The sequence below is a fragment of the Tachysurus vachellii genome, chromosome 7 (genome assembly GCF_030014155.1).
Source record: "Tachysurus vachellii isolate PV-2020 chromosome 7, HZAU_Pvac_v1, whole genome shotgun sequence".
Lineage (NCBI taxonomy): Eukaryota > Metazoa > Chordata > Actinopteri > Siluriformes > Bagridae > Tachysurus > Tachysurus vachellii.
This window is the reverse complement of record NC_083466.1, coordinates 15,367,304-15,385,187: the sequence shown is the minus strand read 5'-3', so window position 1 is coordinate 15,385,187 and position 17,884 is coordinate 15,367,304. Positions and strand designations below refer to the sequence as shown.

Genomic DNA, 17,884 nt, shown 5'->3' with positions numbered 1-17,884 from the left:
ACAGAAATGACAAAAAACGTGAACAAAACGTCATTATGCGTGTTAGCCTCCTGACCGGAAGTCGCAGTCTGCAGTTCCGGCTTTTCCTGTCTAAAGATGGCTGAAGTGGATAACGATGGTGAACACAAAACATCTGATAAAGACGATTTGCACTTATTAAAGGTAGGAACTCCTTATATAAGCGCTATAAGCAGGTTGTCCTCGTTCGTATTTAAAGTGGATAAATTTAGACTCATAGCTAACTTGCTAGTTGTGGTAGTTTAGACAGTTGCTGCTTAGCCTCCCGTCTATCACCATAACAACGAAAACATGGCTTACTAGCAACAATAACTACTACAGGGAACAGTGATGTGGAGATATCTGTCAAGGGAGATAGCTGTGGTTGTGTCAGGAGAGCGATCCTAAACCTATATCTAATTGTTTGACTTATTTAGTTTCTGTGTATTATGAAGTGTAGTTTCTTGTTTCTGGACCACTTACACTATATATGGACAAAAGTGGACACCTGACCATCACACCCTTATGTGTGTTTTGAACATGCACCAACACACCAAGACAAATCCCTGATACTGATTCTGGAGTTTTAGTCACGCTTTGTTATTATAGCGTCCACTATACAGGACAGGCTTTTCAGTAGATCTTGGAGTCTTCATTCAGCCACAAGAGCATTAGTGATGTAGAGAAATTTCAGTTCATCCCATAAGGGTGTGGTTGAGGTCAGGGCTCTGTGCTGGATACTCAAGTTCTTTCACATTGTCCTCAGCAAACCATGTTTTCTTGGATCTCAGTTGGTAGGCATTGTCATGCTGGAACAGGGTTGAGCCCCTTTGTTCCAGTTAAGAGAACTCTTAGTGCTTCTGCATACAGACATCTAATATAATTGTGTTACAACCTTTTAGGGAAGGCTCACATATGGGTGTGGTGTCGGAACATTATATTGTGCTATATTTGATTTAGATCATAGAGTGTATATACTAGAGTTAAAACACAAAATTCTGCTAAATATATTTGTGTGTTGTTTTTCAGGAACTTGTAGATGGACTCTATCACTTTAGGGATCATTATTTTGAGACACACAGTGTGGAAGATGCTAACAGAAAACTGAACGATGTTAAAGAAGAGATGAATAAGACGCTAAAGAAGCTGGAGGAGAAGGAAGGTGTGTTTAATTTATACCCACAGATGATGTAACTTTTTTGACTTTTTGAGTATTGAAAGCAAGTGTAAGATTCCAATGGTGCCAGAAATGTTACCCATCACGTACACGCTTGTTCTCTATTATTTAGTCTGGTTGAATTTTGACAAAATGCAGCAAAATGCAGTTAATGATCATCATTATTGATTATGCATAATAGTAATCATGCTTGATCATATATCAAATCACATGACATGATCAATACTTGATCATGATTATCAGAGTAGTAATATCAAACTGTATGCAGTCTTATAAAGCAAAAAAAGATGTGATTCAAAATCTATTTTAATAGTGTCAATAGATAGGGGTGATTTTTTTGTAAAAAGGAGGTATGTTTAAGAATTTCCTTAGAATATGACAATACATAATAGATTTTACCATTCAAATGCACATATATCTTCGTCCCAGATCTCTACAAAAATAGTGCTCAGTTTTTGCTCCTGCGAGGCCGATGTCTGAACGTAGCTCCACAGTTCAGTCAGGCAGCAGAAGAGAACCTATCAAAGGCAGTAAAACTGGAACCAGGCCTGGTGGAGGCATGGAATACACTAGGCGAGCAGTACTGGAAGAAAGGTGACTTGATTGCTGCAAAGACCTGTTTTACTGGAGCACTGCAGCAGGTATGTGTGAGAGAAAACATGTATGAAGCAAAGCGGTCTTAAAAATCTTTTAGGCAGAATTGTGTTAAGTAAAAGATACAGTCTGTTAATATAAAATGAAGAAATGTTAATATATGATATTTAATTCCACATAACAGAGTCAAGTTTGAACGTCTACCTGTGACAGATTTCTGCAATCTCTGTCCCTTTTTCAGAGCAAAAATAAAGTATCCTTGCGAAACCTTTCTATGGTGCTGAGGCAGTTGCCTCCAGAAGGGGGCACTCAGGAGCAAGGCAAACGTATTATAGAGAGTGTGGATCTGGCAAGGCAGGCTGTGCAGCTGGATGTCTCAGATGGAACGTCCTGGTGTAAGTTTGTTTCAATTAATAGGCTAAAAAATGATGTACATTTACCATATACATATAATTTTGCTCTTTGACACATATGTACACACACAATATATCTCTATCTTTAGGTGTATTTGTGTGTCTAAACTACTGTGCAAAATTACACCCTAATTTGTCTTTATAGGCCTTTTTCTTTAAAGTACTGTCATTTTCCTTGCACAAATTGAGACTACTGGTGCAGTAAAAAAGGTTTATAATGCCAAATAAAGACTTTATAGGTTTGTATCATTATTATATTTATTTATTGTTTTTAATAGAAATTTTAGTTCTAATTTAACATTTAGAAAACATTTAATTGCTTTATTGCATATTTGATTACAGCTTTTCTTTACACATGTCTAAGAATTCTGCACAGTATTGTGTGTGTGTTTGTGATGTCATTTAGCTTTACAACTGGATGCTAATGCCATAATATAACGTAGTGTGAATGAATTACAAAAAAAAAAACATAAGATGGCAAATGTATTCAGTAAAATTGAATTAAATAAAATGAATCCTTTCCTGAGCAGACATCTTAGGGAATGCATACATCTCCTTGTTCTTCAGCAGTGGACAAAATCCTCAGATGTCTCAGCAAGCTCTTAGTGCCTATTCGCAAGCTGTGAGTAGACACACACTGGATAGATTATTCAGGAGCCATTGTATTCTGTATATTTCTACTGATTATCTTGCTAATTGTATGTATTGTTTGTTTGTTTCAGGAGAAAATTGACAAAGCATCTGCCTTAAATGCCGATCTGCACTTCAATCGGGCCACGGTGATTCTCTTGTTTCTTTTGTTGTTGTGCTCTTTCAAACCGATTATCCATTTATTCAGATTAACTTCAACCTACAAAGTGAGCCTGGCGCTGCATAATGAGCAAAGTTTTAGTGGCAGTATTTAGGTTTTGCCTCAATTTATTCAGTAAACATGCTGTAAGGTTACTGTAATCATTTAGAAACTCCAGTGGACTTCTAATTTTTGGTTTTAAATAATCTTTTTAGCTTAAACTATATTAGAGCAATTGATTTTCCGGTCTGAAATTGGCTTATTGACTTTTATTTCTAACTTTTCTACATTAGCTGTTCCAGTATGAGGAAATGTTCAGTTCAGCTTTGGCTGGATACAGTCGAGCTGCAGCTCTTGATCCCAGCTGGGAGGAATCTACTGAAAGAGAGAAGCTTTTGTTGAAATACTTAGACCAAATAACCAGTCTTTTGGAGAATAAGGTGAGTGTTGGGCAAAATGTAGTAACAACATATATTTAAAGCATTCATTTTTTACCAGTGGTTTTCATAGTAGATGGGAGCAGAATGCAATTAATGAGGACCGCTGAATGTGTTCATACAAATTTGCAAGTAGTAGGTATGTTTGGCTGCAGATATATTATTATTACATGGTGATATCTTCTTCTGTCTTTGTCCCTCAGGGAAAAGTAAAAGCACGGCGCTTGCGTAACATGCTCTCCTCCCTGAATGTGTCTGCTTTGGGTCCGTGTTCCTCGCCTCAATATCGCTCCCCGACAGGCCGCACCGGAAGCCTTGAGCTCCGTAGTTTCGCTGCTCTTACACATGGTCATAATACTGGTGTTGCAGCTATGGGAAAGGTCATCTTCAGCGTGGCTACGGAGGGCCGCATGGCCTTGTGAGTGAATTTCTAGACAATTTAGGATTGTTTTTTCCCCAGGATGTAATTAACAAACTAAATAATTTCTGTTGACTATCCTTGCATGTTATCTGTAACCTTCTGTCTTGTGATATTTCATATTTATCTTTTTGTTCTCGTAGTACATTTGGTGTGGTGGACGGCGAAGAGACTTGTTATGTGGTCATGGTTTATAACATAGCTGACGGCTGGGGTGTGTTAATCGGTGACACAGTGGTTATTCCTGAACCACAAGTGAAGCGACACAGCATAACACACAATGATAAGGTACACACACTCATTCACTACTGCACACCTCCTGATGTTGTGTTCTAGGGATGCACCAAGTGTTCATCCGCAATATATAATAATAAGAAAAATCCATAAAGTACAACAGAACATGAATGTATCCAGCTTCATAAGTGTGCTATTTGCCTAATCTTCCACTAATGCAGCTCTGCAATTGCATTGTGTCAGATACCACAGTCACAAGCTAAATCTTTTTTTTTTTTTTTAAATGTCTGTGCATCACTCTTGTATAGAACATGTTCCATATACAACCAGTCACTTACGTCTCTAACCCTTCTTCTTGCAGTCTTATGATTTCCGCAGTATACGTGTGGACTCTCCTCTACTACTTATTGTGAATGGAAAGAGACAAGCGACGCAAAGTCAAACAGCGACTTCAGTCAGTTACAAACCACACTCTGAATGAATGAGTGTAAAGAGAACAGACAATGGAGCAGACCATTTTCATTTTTGGTTGTACATAGTGTGTAACATTTTGTTTAGTTGAATATATTTGTACATATTTATTTTTTATTTTCACTTATCCTTGTTTGTGTTTTTGTAAAAAAAAAAAAAGATTCAGATGCCTGATCCACAACTGAGATAATAAAACTTTCCCGTTGGTGCTCCTAAAATACTTAAGAACCTGTGATGTGTTATACAATGTGCTGTGATCTCGTTAAATATACCTAAAGTCTGACATGCATAACATTCTTGAAACACAAGGAGAGGAGACAGCAGAGATTACATCAGACTTCTGAATTCTAACTAGCTGTGAGACAAACTCACAATTATCACCATAATAACTGTTACATTGCCCAGTTAAAATTTCTGCTTTCACTCACAAAGAATGTGGGGAAAAAAGTTTGGTGCAGGTGCTAAACTAGCGTACTTGCAGTCCTAATTGTATTATGCTGCACAAAGCCCCAACACACTATAGCCACAGAGAGAAATAAAAGACAGCAGGAGAGAAGAACTTTGAAATCAGTTCACTCCTGCTTGAGTTGACCTAGAATAATCATTTAAATATATACAACTTGTTATAAGATCACAACGCAAATGAGTAGCTGACACTTTTTGACACCAGTCCAAACAGGTTTATTATCTACTACTATAAACTACTTTGCAATGAACAAATTATAATATGTAAGCAAATTATAGCAAACTGAACAACTTGAAAGAATTCAAAGACAAAGTATAACAAAATATTGGAAAAAATACAGATGCATAAAGTCTGTTATGCAGTTAGTTTTTCTTTATGTAGGAATGCTCTCTTGGTGGAGAGCTAAACTGGAAAAAGCTTTTGAAGCCCTCTGGTTCTAGGAAAGAAGGGAAGAGCTTGTCACCTTCTGGACCCACAGCTAAGAAAGGAGAAGTGGTGTGAGGAGAGTGCTGTCTAATTATTCCTGAAGGGAGCAAGTTTAGAGACCAACATTAGTCTTATCAGCCACATGAGTAGTTTGCACTATATTACAGAAAAATTGTCCAGTTTACTAACAAAGCTGGGCAGGTATGTATAAAAATGCTCAGAATAACATTTTGGTTTAATGCATTGAAACCTTCTTAGAAACCAGTACATTTGATCCTGTACTTATGGATATCTAAGCGCGGGAGCAATATACAAAAGATTTTTAAGGGAATTTTAAAATGGTGAGTATTTAAGAACCTGTGTCCGTGTTTCTCAACCCCTTAAGAGTGGAAAGAATGTTGCAGCACAGAATGAAACATCTAAATCATTATTAAGTAAAAATTTAAGTAAATATTTGTGCCACTTCACAGCACTCTGCTGTGTTCTGACACCTACCATAGCCAGCATTAACCTTTTCAGCATTTTGTACTATAGTGGCCCTTTCTTTGGGATTGGACCCGGTGATCTAGCCTACTCTCTCCATGCACATTAACATGCCTTGGTGACTCATGACCCTGTCGCTGGTTGTCCTTTCTTTGGCCCACTTTTGGTATGTACTAACCACTTCATGCCAAGATGCCCTGACGTTTAGCCATAAAATTTGGCTCTTGCCATAATCACTCAGATCCTTACACTTGCTCGTTTTTCCTGCTTCCAACTGAACTTTCACTTTTTGCCTAATATAACCCACCCCTTGAAAGAATGTTATTCACTACACCTGTCAACATTAAATGCTTTTAATGTTGCTACTATTGTGTGTGTTATATGTAAGACATGTCTTAGTGTCTTATAAAACATGACCAGTTTATTATGTGTTTTTCAAGTTTAGCATTACAGACGTAATAGATGGAGATTTCTGTCAATTTTTTTGTGCCTGTACCTCCTCCTTTTTCACTTAACCAAACCTTAAAACTCACCAGAGGGGAAAACATGAGCAGCCAGGTTCGGTCTGTCCTTCTCAGACGCCTCCATGGTGCGTAGCCTCAAGGTCTCAAACAGCCCCTGTAGCTTCTGATATTGCCTGTTTCTCTTCATCAGAAGTTCTGAAACTTCACTATATTTTCGCTTATATTCTTCCAGCCTCTGAAGAAAGGGAGAGAAATGCTTCACAAACTTGAAGCAAGGCTAAAACCTGCTTTAGGTTGGCCAGCACACATAAAAAAAAATCTACTAGGTTTTAATATTAGAGAATGATAGGATAATAACCTTATTGAGTGATGCTATCTCTTCTCGCAGTGCACTGAGCTCAAGCTCTTTGGATTGATGCTGCTGTGCCATCACCTTCTCCATTTGGCCAACTTGCACTTCTGCTCTGGACAAACTATACTCCATAAGCAACCTTTCTTGGTTTACCTAAAGCACATTAATCCGGAAGCACAGACTCAGATGGTTGTCGTTTCCACTAACATGCCTTTCAATAAAATAAGATTTAATAGCTAACTATTAAAACAGCTGAATTTAAAAGTATGCATCATTGGTGGCTTCTCTGAAAAATAGAGACCTACCACTATTTTGCATTTTATCTACAAAAATGTGTCTATAATACAAGTTTATTCTTCAAACAAGTTCTTCAATCAAAAGTAATATTATTTGAAAACCCTTTGAATGAAGTGAATGAAGACAGTCATATATGATCTGACAGCACGATCACACATCAGAGAACAGTCACTAAATACCAAGGCTCTATAATTTCTTTGCGGGGGAAAAAAATACAAATAATTTCCCCCAAACTTTTTCCAGTTTAATAACTTTATCATTATTATCTGTATTGTATTAACAGAAAACACATGTGATGTATATTGCGGACATAGCTTTAGTGCAGATCTAAAGACAGCTCATTTAGAACCTTTAGGTTGTGTTTTACTTTGACACCAAAATACTTTTGCCAAAATGTTTCCCAGTTTAAACCCTAAATTTCTGGTGGGTTTCCTCCGGGTTCTCCAGTTTCCACCAACCTCCCAAGATGGGCAAACATAGATACACCGTTTGATTGTAACTGCGCTCCAATCCAGTTTGTATCCCCATTAAACTCTGGGTCCACTACAGCTCTATACAGGATTAATCAGTTACTGAAGTTGATGAAGTAACTTTCAGGGTTTTCTTGTCTCCAGGTCTGGGCATCTTTAAACAACATATTTATCCTGGTTTATAGACTTTCTAGAAATCAGTGAAATTAAGTTGATGGTGTGTGTGTGTGTGTGTGTGTGTGTGTGTTGTGCTCAGCTGTATGTGTGTTATCTTGAACACAAAGCGAACCTGGTATGTCCAAAAGGCCAGTGCTCGATGGCTGATATCCAGAATGGTCTCAGGTCGCATTCCGACCAAAACCATGGCCTTGTACTGCTCTGACGGCGCCAGCTCAGTACGCACGATGTCCAGTTTTCCTGACAGGGCAGAAGAACAGGCAGGGCAAATAGCCGGAGTTCGGCTGAACTCCCCAGAGCCGTGTCGATCACAGAAGATATGAGAGCAGGCCGTCACCCAGCCAAAGCCACTCAACTTGCCTCGACACTTTGGGAAATTACAAATCAGGCTGTACTCGTTCACAGACATGGCTAAAATAGGAGTAAACGGGGAAAAAAGACAGAACGAACAATTGCGACTTTAACTATATTGGCACTTCATATATGTTTCTTCATAGTTAGCCAGAAAACGATTCTTTTCGAGCTAGCCGCTAATCACCTAGCATGCTAATTTATACACTGCTAGTTGTTTAGAGTAAAATAGACAACATACAACGGTTTAATTAAAATCATTCTTCTATCTCCGTTATACCGCGTGTGTTTGTGAAACTCGTTTAATAAATTCAGGAAACATACGTCCTTTTAGAGAAGACTTAATTACCTACAAAACCGTTAGAAGGTTAGCGAGTATTTGGCGATTGGGAAAAGTTGGGTCCTCGTTATGGTGCGTTCACATGCTACGTGAATGTAAGTTCCCGATCTAAGTAGTATAGAACAATTACAGTAAGTGGAATTGGGAATTAACTGTGATCATAAGTGTCTGTTTTTTCATAAACTTTTGGTCATTGTAAAGAAATCGAAAATTAGTGGTGGGTGGAAATGTAATTTTTATTTATTTAAAAATGTAGATATAGTTGTAGTGTAGTTGTCACTGATTAAGCCGAAAACACGACTATACTTTTGTATATAACAAAGCGTATGTAAGCTTTGTTTCTATTAAGTGCATTTGTACATTGCAGGAAAACGTTAGACAGACACTAATGTAAAAAACAAGCTTAGCGATGTACATTAACGCGAAGCCTTAATGATTACAACGTAACGGTGAAGATCCGATGAGCGCGTGAAGGTATCATGCTTTTAATATGATTGGACTGATCAGGACCAGCTTTGCAGTGGTGTGAATGCGCTCGCGCGCCCTCGCCACGGTCGGCGCTTATGTAACCTTTCAAACATGAAATTTTTATTTCAACTACACCTCCTACCCCATCCTTAGCACTTTGCTTGCTAAGGGTTCAAAACGCACCCTGAATAAATAGGCTAAAGTGATAGATAAACTCACAGAGCGGCTTCAGGGGGTCTATGTACAAATTAGTTAGGATGGATATGTGTGTGCTGCATCTAATTAAAAATGGCTTTTCCCTTCATCACTCCTCCACGTGGTGTATGGGAATACAGGCGGGGTGAAAGGGAGGCATTGTGCAAGGCAGCAATGGATCCCGGGGTGCAGAAAGAAAGATGCTCACTCAACTGTGTCCAGGTCGCCTTTGTTGGAAATTCCCTTCCATTCACTGGCTTTTAAATAGAGCTCCACATATGCGGACACACTGAGGATGTGACGGGAGGTCGATTCTCCTATAACTTCACTCACAGTTATAAACGAACATGAGTGAATTGATTACAAGTATGTAGTTTAAAGCATGTCGTTTTTCTTGCAAAGTTGCTTTCTGTTGATTTATAGTACATGGATATCTAAGTCATTATTATTATTATTATTATTATTATTATTATTATTATTATTATTATTATCCGTCAGTCACTAACAGTGCTTTCTTTGCATCTTTGGGCTACCATTTATTTGTTGGTGAGGTTTGTTTCTTTAATGGTGATGGTGCTTAAATGGTTGCATACTCTCCAAATTACAGAGTGTGGTTAATTCTATGAATATATTTTTGCTTGCTGACAGTAAAGAGACTGCCTTTAATTGCTTTGATGGTGTGAGAAATGTGATGCGAGGGATCAGGAGAGAAAAAGAGACGGTGTTCCATGCTATTGAAATGCAAATGTTAGTAAAGAACAAGGAGAGATTGTGTGTGTGTGTGTGCGTGCGTGTGTGTGTATGTATGTGTGTGTGTGTTTGGGAGTAAGGGGTACATGCACAGCGTGCAAGTTTGAGAAAGAGGGGACTTGTTGAGGAAATAACACCACGCGCACTCGCCAGATCGACGCGCCGCATCGGACGTCACGGTCGCTGCTCCGAGATCAGTGCGCGCGTGAACTTTTATCGATTTGTTTCACGAATTTAAAACAGCTAGACGCGTCCGACTTTTCGTTCATGTCGCCTGCATTCGGCGTGTGTGGTGGCTGAGGATTTATAGTCGCGTTCTCGACTTTTACTGTCGCTCTTACCGACAAATTCACGACACCGCGAAACCTCTCGGAGACTCGTTGACTCCGGCTGATGATCCCGTCATTCGTCGAGCTCTGGCCGTGAATCATGTCGCGTCGAAAGCAGAAACGACCCCAGCAGCTCGTTAACGCGGATCCGGGGGGCACGTGCATGGCATCACAAGGTGAGAGATTTATTGGCGTCTTGCAACCGAGTGCATTAAGAGGCGCCACAGCAGCAAGGAATATAAATACACGGAAATCATTGTTGTCTTAGCAAAATACACAATCCTGTCTGTGATACATAATATTTACTGACCCCTTTGATCACTGGCCTGTATACTGTCTTATTTCTAACTAATAAATCCCATTGAATTATAACCATTAGATCTAAAAATCATTAAAGCAAGCAAACAAACTTGAATGAATGTTACGGCTACGTTAGTTTCAGGTTACATAAAAAAAAAAAAAAGTTTTAAAGTTTACAGAACGTTTCTGTGGCAGCTCTGACATTTTTAAGCAAAATATAAGGTCCCTATATCCTCAGGGAATGTTTCTAAAAAATAAAATGGCACGAAGACGTAAATCACTGCATCTATTTTATATCATAAGCTCGTTCTGCTATGTAGCTAAACTAAAACAACTGTGCCTACTTTGAGTTCACAGAGTGAACAGACTGTGCACTTTAATTGTGCCAAATCAACGTGAAATTATTATTTTTTTTAATTTTGATCAGCAAAACTTTGATGACATCATATCACAGACATGAGAATAGAACCCAGGACTCACAGTTGGTCCCCTTTTGCTTGGTACCACACAAGCACTGGATATGGTTAATTACATTAGTTCCATTTTGGCTTACATTCAAAACCCGGGAAAAAGTTCTGGCTATTTAGTGGACCATATATTGGATATTGGATCAAAGTGCTTCAAGTCTAACCTTTATAACTCTAAACTGTACCATTTTTGGCTGTACCCTGCTATCTGGGTAGCAACAGCTCAGTAATGGCTGTAGTGTGTGATTCTGTTGTATGCAGTGAGTGGGGTCATTGTTCAGGAGATTCTGCTCAGATTTCTGCAGTGTATACGGTACCTGATCATCCTGTGGCTAAGCAATAGCTTACATTTTGTTTTTGAAAGAAGATTGGATGTTTTTTTCTTCTTCTCAGAACTTCTCAGGAAAAAAAACCCCAAAATGCCAGAGGGTTGGTTTTAACCATTGTTTAACTATAGTCATTACTTTGACGTGCATCATTCAGGGGCCATAACTGTGTTATCTTTTTAATAGTACCAATTTTCCAAGAGACTTCCAGCATTCTCTGCTTGACTGCTGGGGGTCTTTTATTCATTTAGAAAACTTTACTATTCACTGTGAATAAGGTGCAGGCTGTGGGGAGGGGAAGAAGGGTTTTTTGGGTAAAGATTAATCTCTTCTCTTTCTATTCTCTTTTCCTCTCTCTTATTCTGTTCCCTTGTGCTCCCCTACACTCTACTCAGTCAGTAAACCCCCACTCCCTTGATTCTATTCACCACATAGCCTTACTCAGTTGGGGGTTCTATTGGGTAGGATGCAGATGGGTAAAGAATTTCTCAAACATACAGGACTAATAAAGGTGTGTTTTATCAATTCAGTACCTGACTTGGCTGACATTGTTTGGCTGAATCCGTTTAAGTTTAGAAAATTATTTATTTAGAATTTGCAGGTATGTTGACATAAAACTGTCTACAGTTATTCAAAGTGCACTGGAGAGTAGGGTAGTCTGTCACTCAGCTTTCCAATTCCCAACCCCCGTCTTTATTTTTGTTCTGTCTGCTGAAGATTCTGAAAGAATTTGACCTCTGGGTTCTAGAGGTCATATCAACTGGCCAATCAGGGCATGAAGATGGTGACCAAAACCCATAGTATAGTCTGACCTGTGACCTTGTGTCAGGAGAAGGATGAATGAAGAGATGAAAGACAGAACTCATGGAAAAAGTGCTAGGTTAAGAGGGTTATTGGTTGTTGTGGCGATACCCATTGTTCTCTGCAATGTGTTACCATAGCAGCAAGGTGGTCAGAGGCATGTGGCAGGAGTAAAAAAAGAAGGTTGTTCATTAAAGGTTGTTTTACTAATATGTAGGTGGGGATATTTGTGAGTGTAAAAATGACAAATAAATAAATAAGTAAATGATATACATCATATACTGGTGATTATACATCAGTATATTTAACCAAAAGGAACATGATGTATAACTTTCAAACTTAACTCCACCAAACACCTGCAACCTGGATTCATCTGTCAGAATGGAATATGGTTACTAAAATGAAGTGAAATTAATATAGATGTCAATCACAAATTGTGGATGAAATTCTCTAATTAGATGTTTGTTATAACTAATTCTTAATAATCTACATTTAGGGAGTTGTTGAACAAATTTGTGTTTAAATGTGTTTAATTTAATTTTATAACTACATTATAAGACTTGTAAGTCTTAATCTGCATAAATTACAGTTGTGATAAGAGAGGTACACTGTTTAATTCCTATAATTGTATGTTATTGTTTTACAGATAATCAGTTGGCTGTGAAGTCACCATCAAACTCTCTCACTTCAGAACCTACCTCATCTTCCTCATCATCTCCTTCTCCCTCTTCCATCCAAGACTGTCAACCTCCCCTTGCCCCAAGGCCATCACCTGGTGGCCTGCATGCCCCTTCCCTTCCCAATGAAAGTTCCTCCCCTCCACACTGGCCTAGCCATATTGTCCCCTACACGACATCTCTTCCCAATACCCATTCTTCTCTCTCTCCAGATTTTCCACATCCTTCCCTGTCTTCCCAGACACACTCCCCTCCTCCTGTCCAGCAGAAGGCCTCCATCATTCCAGTACATCAGCCTCATTCCACTATATCTTCTCCTCAGATGGGTGTCTCAGCCACAACCACCAGTTCATCTTCAGCATCCTCAACATCCCTCAATGCTATACCACTTCCAAGGAGCCCTAATTCCACACATCAAACCCCTTCCGGTCTACCAGATGAGGTTCATGTGCCACCTACCCTGGCTGTGCTTTTAGAAGAACTTAGGGTCTTGCAACAGAGGCAGATACACCAAATGCAAATGACTGAGGAAATCTGCAGACAAGTGCTACGTTTGGGTGGAGTAATCACCAACCAAGATACAGCATCCCTGGAAACCCCCCAAAGAACCTCTGAATCTCTCTCACCTTCTCTATCCACCTCTTGTCCTTCCCAAACTACATCCTCTTCCATACCCTCCTCTCTTCCAACACTAATCCCTGAATCTGTTTCAAACCTCAACATGTGTAATATTAATGGGCACAAAGATTCATATTCCTCTTCATCATCCACACCATCTTCTACTGCCTCATCTCTAGTGTCCTCAGGGGCTTCTGTGCTACCTCTTTCTTTGTCATTGGGCATTCCCCGTTACCTCCATGAAAAGTCTCCTAACACATCACTGAGCCAGGCCAATACCATTAGTTACCAAACTCCTTCTCTACTCACCTCTAGCTGCCAGGAGCAGCTGTCACTCAGCTCTGCTGTGGGAGTCTCAGCTGGGTCATTGAGCAACTCAACTGGGCGCCAGCAGCATGTCTGTCGATTTTGTGGTAAAGTTCTGAGTAGTGACTCCTCCTTACAGATTCATCTGAGATCCCATACAGGTGAAAGACCATACCAGTGTCCTGTCTGTCTCAGTCGCTTCACTACGCGTGGGAATCTTAAGGCCCACTTTCTGCGCCATCGTGAGCAGAACCCAGAGCTGTCACTTTCTCTACTCCCACCTGCTCTATCAGAGCAGAACCAGTCAGGATCTGGGCTTGTGGCAGTACAGAGACGCAGGAAGCGACGAGCAGAAGATGAAGAGCCTTTTGCGGTTAAAGGTGGGGTGAGTGTACCAGATGGGTTAGCCCTTGGTTTTTTATCTGGCTCATCTTCCCGCCTGTCTTCTTCCTCTCTGCCACTCCCTCCCAGTGTAGATTTGGCTCTCTTGTCCACTGCCCATTCCCTGTTACAGCTTAATCGTGCATCTGCTTCAACAGTAGCATCTGCTTCAGCTGGTATACAGTCGTCTTCTGCATCTACCACCCCCTCTTCATCTTCCTCCGCTATAACGAACCAGTTTAAAGGTGCCAAGCAACAGAGATTTGATGAAAATACTCCTCCACACTCCACCATACATCCCACTTCTCCATACTCCCTAGCCCACCTTCCCAAGATCCTGTTCCCCTCTGGTCCTTCTCCCCATCACCCTGGCCTGGCCCTTCTCCGGCCTCCTCACCTTCCCTCCCCTCACCCCCAACTAACTTTTCCCTTTTCCCCTTACCCCAAACCCCAATCATCTCCCTCTTCTTCCTCTCCATCTTCTTCAACTGCTACTTCTGACACCTGCAAGCTCCAGAGACTGGCACAGAAGCTGGAGAAGCAACCTCCATCAAAACCCTTCAGTGAAGACCAGACTAATGGCAATACTCAAGCTAATGATGTCTCCACCACCACTACCATTAATACTATCTCAGTCTACAGGAGGGAGATGATGTCAGCCTTGGGTCTAAATCCTAATCCCAACAGTGATCTGAGCACTCAGAGCATCTCTGGAGCAATTCCCTCCCTACCATCTCTGGTGCCTAACCAATGTGGAGTATGTCTGCGCGTGCTTAGTTGCCCCAGGGCACTTCGCCTTCACCAGGCCACTCACCTTGGTGAGCGTCCTTTCCCTTGCAAGCTTTGTGGTCGTTCCTTCTCCACTAAAGGAAGTCTAAGGGCTCATCTTGCTACACACAGAGCACGTCCGCCAAATACACGCACACAGAATTCGTGTCCACTCTGCCAGCGTAAATTCACCAATGCTGTTGTACTTCAGCATCATATTCGGATGCATCTAGGGGGACAGTTGCCACCAGAGGGCAATGGAGATCTGGGAACAGAGGAACAAGCTGATCAAATGAGCAGTATTATATTGCCAAAAAACATCCAATCTCTTCCCCTAAATATGAGTATGAGTGTTTCTTCTTCTATTGCTAGCACACTTCAGTCAAGCTCTGTTTCAAAAACTAGCACATCACCTGATGCAGAACATGCTGAAGATTCCACCAAAGATGCATGTGACACACCTGTTAGTCAAGTAAATAAGATAACTAATAAAAACTTGGAGAAGCAAGATCCCACTAGCCCATTTATCAGTGATAACACACCTGCTAACGCCTGTCCTGTAGAAGAAGACACTGACAATGAGGCAAACCCAAACAGTGCAAATGATTATAGTCTCGGTGCTCTCAAAGCTCTTCATAATAAACCTAAAACTTGTTCTTTAGTGACTAAGACTAAAGAGGATGAGGACAACATTCCTCTTTCCCTCTGTACTAGAACCAGTTCCCAGGAAAACCCTCATCTGGTGGTCAGTGAGACAAAATCTAACCCTCGGTCTGCAGCTCTTGATCTTTCTCCGGCGCTCACACCACCATCCAGTCCATCCAGTCAGCCTAAATCAGAGCTCAGTGGTACACAGAAGGCAAAGACTGTTAATGGAAAGGGCATGGAGTCTGAGCTCAGTGAAGGAGGTGAATCACTGGCATCAATAGTCACTAATGGAACACTAGAGGAGGAGAGTGACAACACAATGCCTAGGGATGCTCAAAACTCTAAAAGAAAGGAAGGGGTTATCAAACCCACAGAGATAAATCATGGAAATTGGGTTGAAGATGAAGCAGAAACTGATATGACCCGGACAGATACTCCAGTGATTCCACCACAGCCTGCTCGTTCTGAGAAGCCCTATAGCTGTTTGCACTGTGGCAAAGAATATGCCAGCCGCAGTGGACTAAAGGTAAGGGCTCAGCAAATGTCAGTATCTGGCATTGCAATATGTGTTAAAGCTTGGTTTGTAATGCTGTACATAATTGTTATAAAACAATACATTTTACTAGTATATGGTTCTACAACTGAGCAACTAAATGGTTTATTATTATGTGGACATTGAGAATCAAACTGTGTGTGTGTTTCTTTTTAGGGACACATGAAAACCCACAGCGGAGTTATGACCAATGAGCTGCATGCATCAGTTGTTTCACAGTCGTCAGAGGGAAATTATAAAGACACTATGGAGGCTAATCCTAATGCTTCTGGTGTAAACTTGCAAGAAGACATAGAAAATGAGAGGGAAAACACTTCAGAAAAATCTCTCTTAAAAGAGGATTCACTGGATACTGCTGGTTCAGATGGAGAACAGGAACCTGAGGACAGGACATAAAAGAATGTAAAAAAACTGCAGAGACATAATGTTTGTCAGTTTTTAATCAAACATTTTTACTATTCTTGTGTTAGATGTAGCTCTTAATGTAGAATAATAGGGATTCTGTTAACATTGTAATATTAGTGCCTTTTTCTGAAGACAAGGAAATGCTGATTTACACAAAGCATGTTTATCATATCTGATTTCAGCATTCTTAGAATCAGGATCAATGGTTGAAAAAAGTGGTATTTGTATATTACAAATTGTACAATATATTAATCGGTGGCCTTTTACAATAGATATAATGCCAACATAGGTAAGTGTATTTGTAGACAAAAAGGATTTGCAGACCATATAATTTCATCAACCCTGCTCCGCTCTGTAGAGGTGGACAACAATGGAAGCTTTTCTATCCCTTCACTGTAACCATAATGTTTCTGTATGTACTGGATTTTATTCTATGTAGCAGTTCTGCTCTCAACGTTTTTAAAAGTCTTTATTAATGATGTCTGATTTCAGTAATGCTATTCTGTAAAATTTAGTGAACCAAGTCTTATAACTTACATATAGTACATTCTCAATATGCAGTCACTGGATTCATTATGCTATCCCTTGTCCATATTTTACTGTAGCATTTTCCAGAGGCAGAGCAACTTGAGTAAACATGATTGACTTGAGCAGTCAAGAGAAAGATGATTGTTAAGGTATAAGTAGTATCTTTAGGCTTAGAGATGACATGACCTGTATCTGCAGGCACCCTGATTTCATTTACAGGCTTGTTTGAACATATGGTCATTTATTTTCTCTCTTGTGTTACTCAAGAAAAATTCTGCCCTTTGTCAGTGCATTGCACTGAACTCTATTTGGCCCACTTAACTTTTTTTTACTTTGTGTATTTCCCATTGCTGTTGCCTCTATTTTATTATTTTTTTTACTTCATTGTTTTGAAGATTAGGAATAAAAGCCGAATGAATGTCATGTCATTCAGATAAATACTTGCGTGATGTGCTTTTATGTGTGTATGTAGGTGTGTAGCAAACATGCCAAATATTGTACCTATTATATTGTACAAATGTTAAGTTTTGTGTTAAAAGTCCTAAATTTTTAATTCAACCCAATTTGGTTGAATTACCAAAGAGAATGACTGCCATAACAGTCATTCTGTCCACTCTTATAGACTGTGTGTTTGCGTATTCCCAGCCTCAATCCTCTGTGTATCTGCCCCAGAGGTCTTTTGTGTACTTTTTTCATGCCCTTTCAAAGTCTATTTTCTTTCATATGGCTTAGTTCACCAGATCTGTGGTGTGCATGTTGATAGGTGTATGTGTATGCTGTGTGACCATGACTGTGTGTGTGTGTGTGTGTGTATGTGTGTGCGCACGAACTTGTGCACTGTGATTGAGTGTGCAGCTGTGGGCACCCCTCCACTCACTCCCTCCCTCCTCTCTAACACCCTCGTTCTGTGTCATGCTTGCTTTCATATGCTCTCTCTTTCATTTTCTCTTTCATTCTCACTCTTTCAGCCTCTTTCCATCCTCTACTCCTCCCTATGTAATGGGACT

At 40.0% G+C, this 17,884-nt stretch overlaps 3 protein-coding genes across 5 annotated transcripts; 2 read left to right on the top strand and 1 right to left on the bottom strand.

The window, feature by feature from the left end:
- The first annotated feature begins 16 nt into the window (after positions 1 to 16).
- On the top strand, positions 17 to 4,749 carry ttc5 (tetratricopeptide repeat domain 5). Its single transcript, XM_060874623.1, has 10 exons — positions 17 to 162; positions 1,027 to 1,159; positions 1,604 to 1,815; positions 2,010 to 2,163; positions 2,712 to 2,803; positions 2,904 to 2,960; positions 3,265 to 3,411; positions 3,612 to 3,826; positions 3,970 to 4,114; positions 4,422 to 4,749. Exons 1-10 carry the CDS (start codon positions 97 to 99, stop codon positions 4,539 to 4,541), a joined length of 1,341 nt encoding a protein of 446 aa, XP_060730606.1. The 5' UTR covers positions 17 to 96; the 3' UTR covers positions 4,542 to 4,749.
- A 587-nt stretch (positions 4,750 to 5,336) lies between these two features.
- LOC132848687 (E3 ubiquitin-protein ligase CCNB1IP1) lies at positions 5,337 to 8,447 on the bottom strand. The gene is made up of 5 exons (XM_060874624.1): positions 8,367 to 8,447; positions 7,779 to 8,077; positions 6,729 to 6,875; positions 6,440 to 6,605; positions 5,337 to 5,520 (listed from the first exon to the last, which is right to left on the bottom strand). The coding sequence occupies exons 2-5, from the start codon at positions 8,073 to 8,075 to the stop codon at positions 5,360 to 5,362; spliced, it is 771 nt and encodes a 256-aa protein (XP_060730607.1). The 5' UTR covers positions 8,076 to 8,077; positions 8,367 to 8,447; the 3' UTR covers positions 5,337 to 5,359.
- Positions 6,392 to 17,315, top strand: si:ch211-212k18.5 (sal-like protein 3). Of its 3 annotated transcripts, none has more exons than XM_060874620.1 (3): positions 6,392 to 6,495; positions 12,640 to 15,917; positions 16,101 to 17,315. In XM_060874620.1, exons 1-3 carry the CDS (start codon positions 6,453 to 6,455, stop codon positions 16,338 to 16,340), a joined length of 3,561 nt encoding a protein of 1,186 aa, XP_060730603.1. In that variant the 5' UTR covers positions 6,392 to 6,452; the 3' UTR covers positions 16,341 to 17,315. The 3 variants fall into 3 exon arrangements, with proteins under 3 accessions (XP_060730603.1, XP_060730604.1, XP_060730601.1); XM_060874621.1 differs by lacking the exon at positions 6,392 to 6,495 and adding an exon at positions 9,285 to 9,386; XM_060874618.1 differs by lacking the exon at positions 6,392 to 6,495 and adding an exon at positions 9,872 to 10,275.
- The last annotated feature ends 569 nt before the right edge of the window (positions 17,316 to 17,884 follow it).

Excerpts from the sequence above, each read along its gene's own strand:
- ttc5 (XM_060874623.1), top strand. The coding sequence starts at position 97 with ATGGCTGAAGTGGATAACGATGGTGAACACAAAACATCTGATAAAGAC. Across the intron at positions 2,804-2,903 it reads TTAGTGCCTATTCGCAAGCT|GAGAAAATTGACAAAGCATC; the intron begins GTGAGTAGACAC and ends TGTTTGTTTCAG. Across the intron at positions 4,115-4,421 it reads GCATAACACACAATGATAAG|TCTTATGATTTCCGCAGTAT; the intron begins GTACACACACTC and ends TTCTTCTTGCAG.
- LOC132848687 (XM_060874624.1), bottom strand. The coding sequence starts at position 8,075 with ATGTCTGTGAACGAGTACAGCCTGATTTGTAATTTCCCAAAGTGTCGA. Across the intron at positions 6,606-6,728 it reads AGATAGCATCACTCAATAAG|AGGCTGGAAGAATATAAGCG; the intron begins GTTATTATCCTA and ends CCCTTTCTTCAG. Across the intron at positions 5,521-6,439 it reads TGCTCATGTTTTCCCCTCTG|GAATAATTAGACAGCACTCT; the intron begins GTGAGTTTTAAG and ends TGCTCCCTTCAG.
- si:ch211-212k18.5 (XM_060874618.1), top strand. The coding sequence starts at position 10,200 with ATGTCGCGTCGAAAGCAGAAACGACCCCAGCAGCTCGTTAACGCGGAT. Across the intron at positions 10,276-12,639 it reads CACGTGCATGGCATCACAAG|ATAATCAGTTGGCTGTGAAG; the intron begins GTGAGAGATTTA and ends ATTGTTTTACAG. Across the intron at positions 15,918-16,100 it reads CCAGCCGCAGTGGACTAAAG|GGACACATGAAAACCCACAG; the intron begins GTAAGGGCTCAG and ends GTTTCTTTTTAG.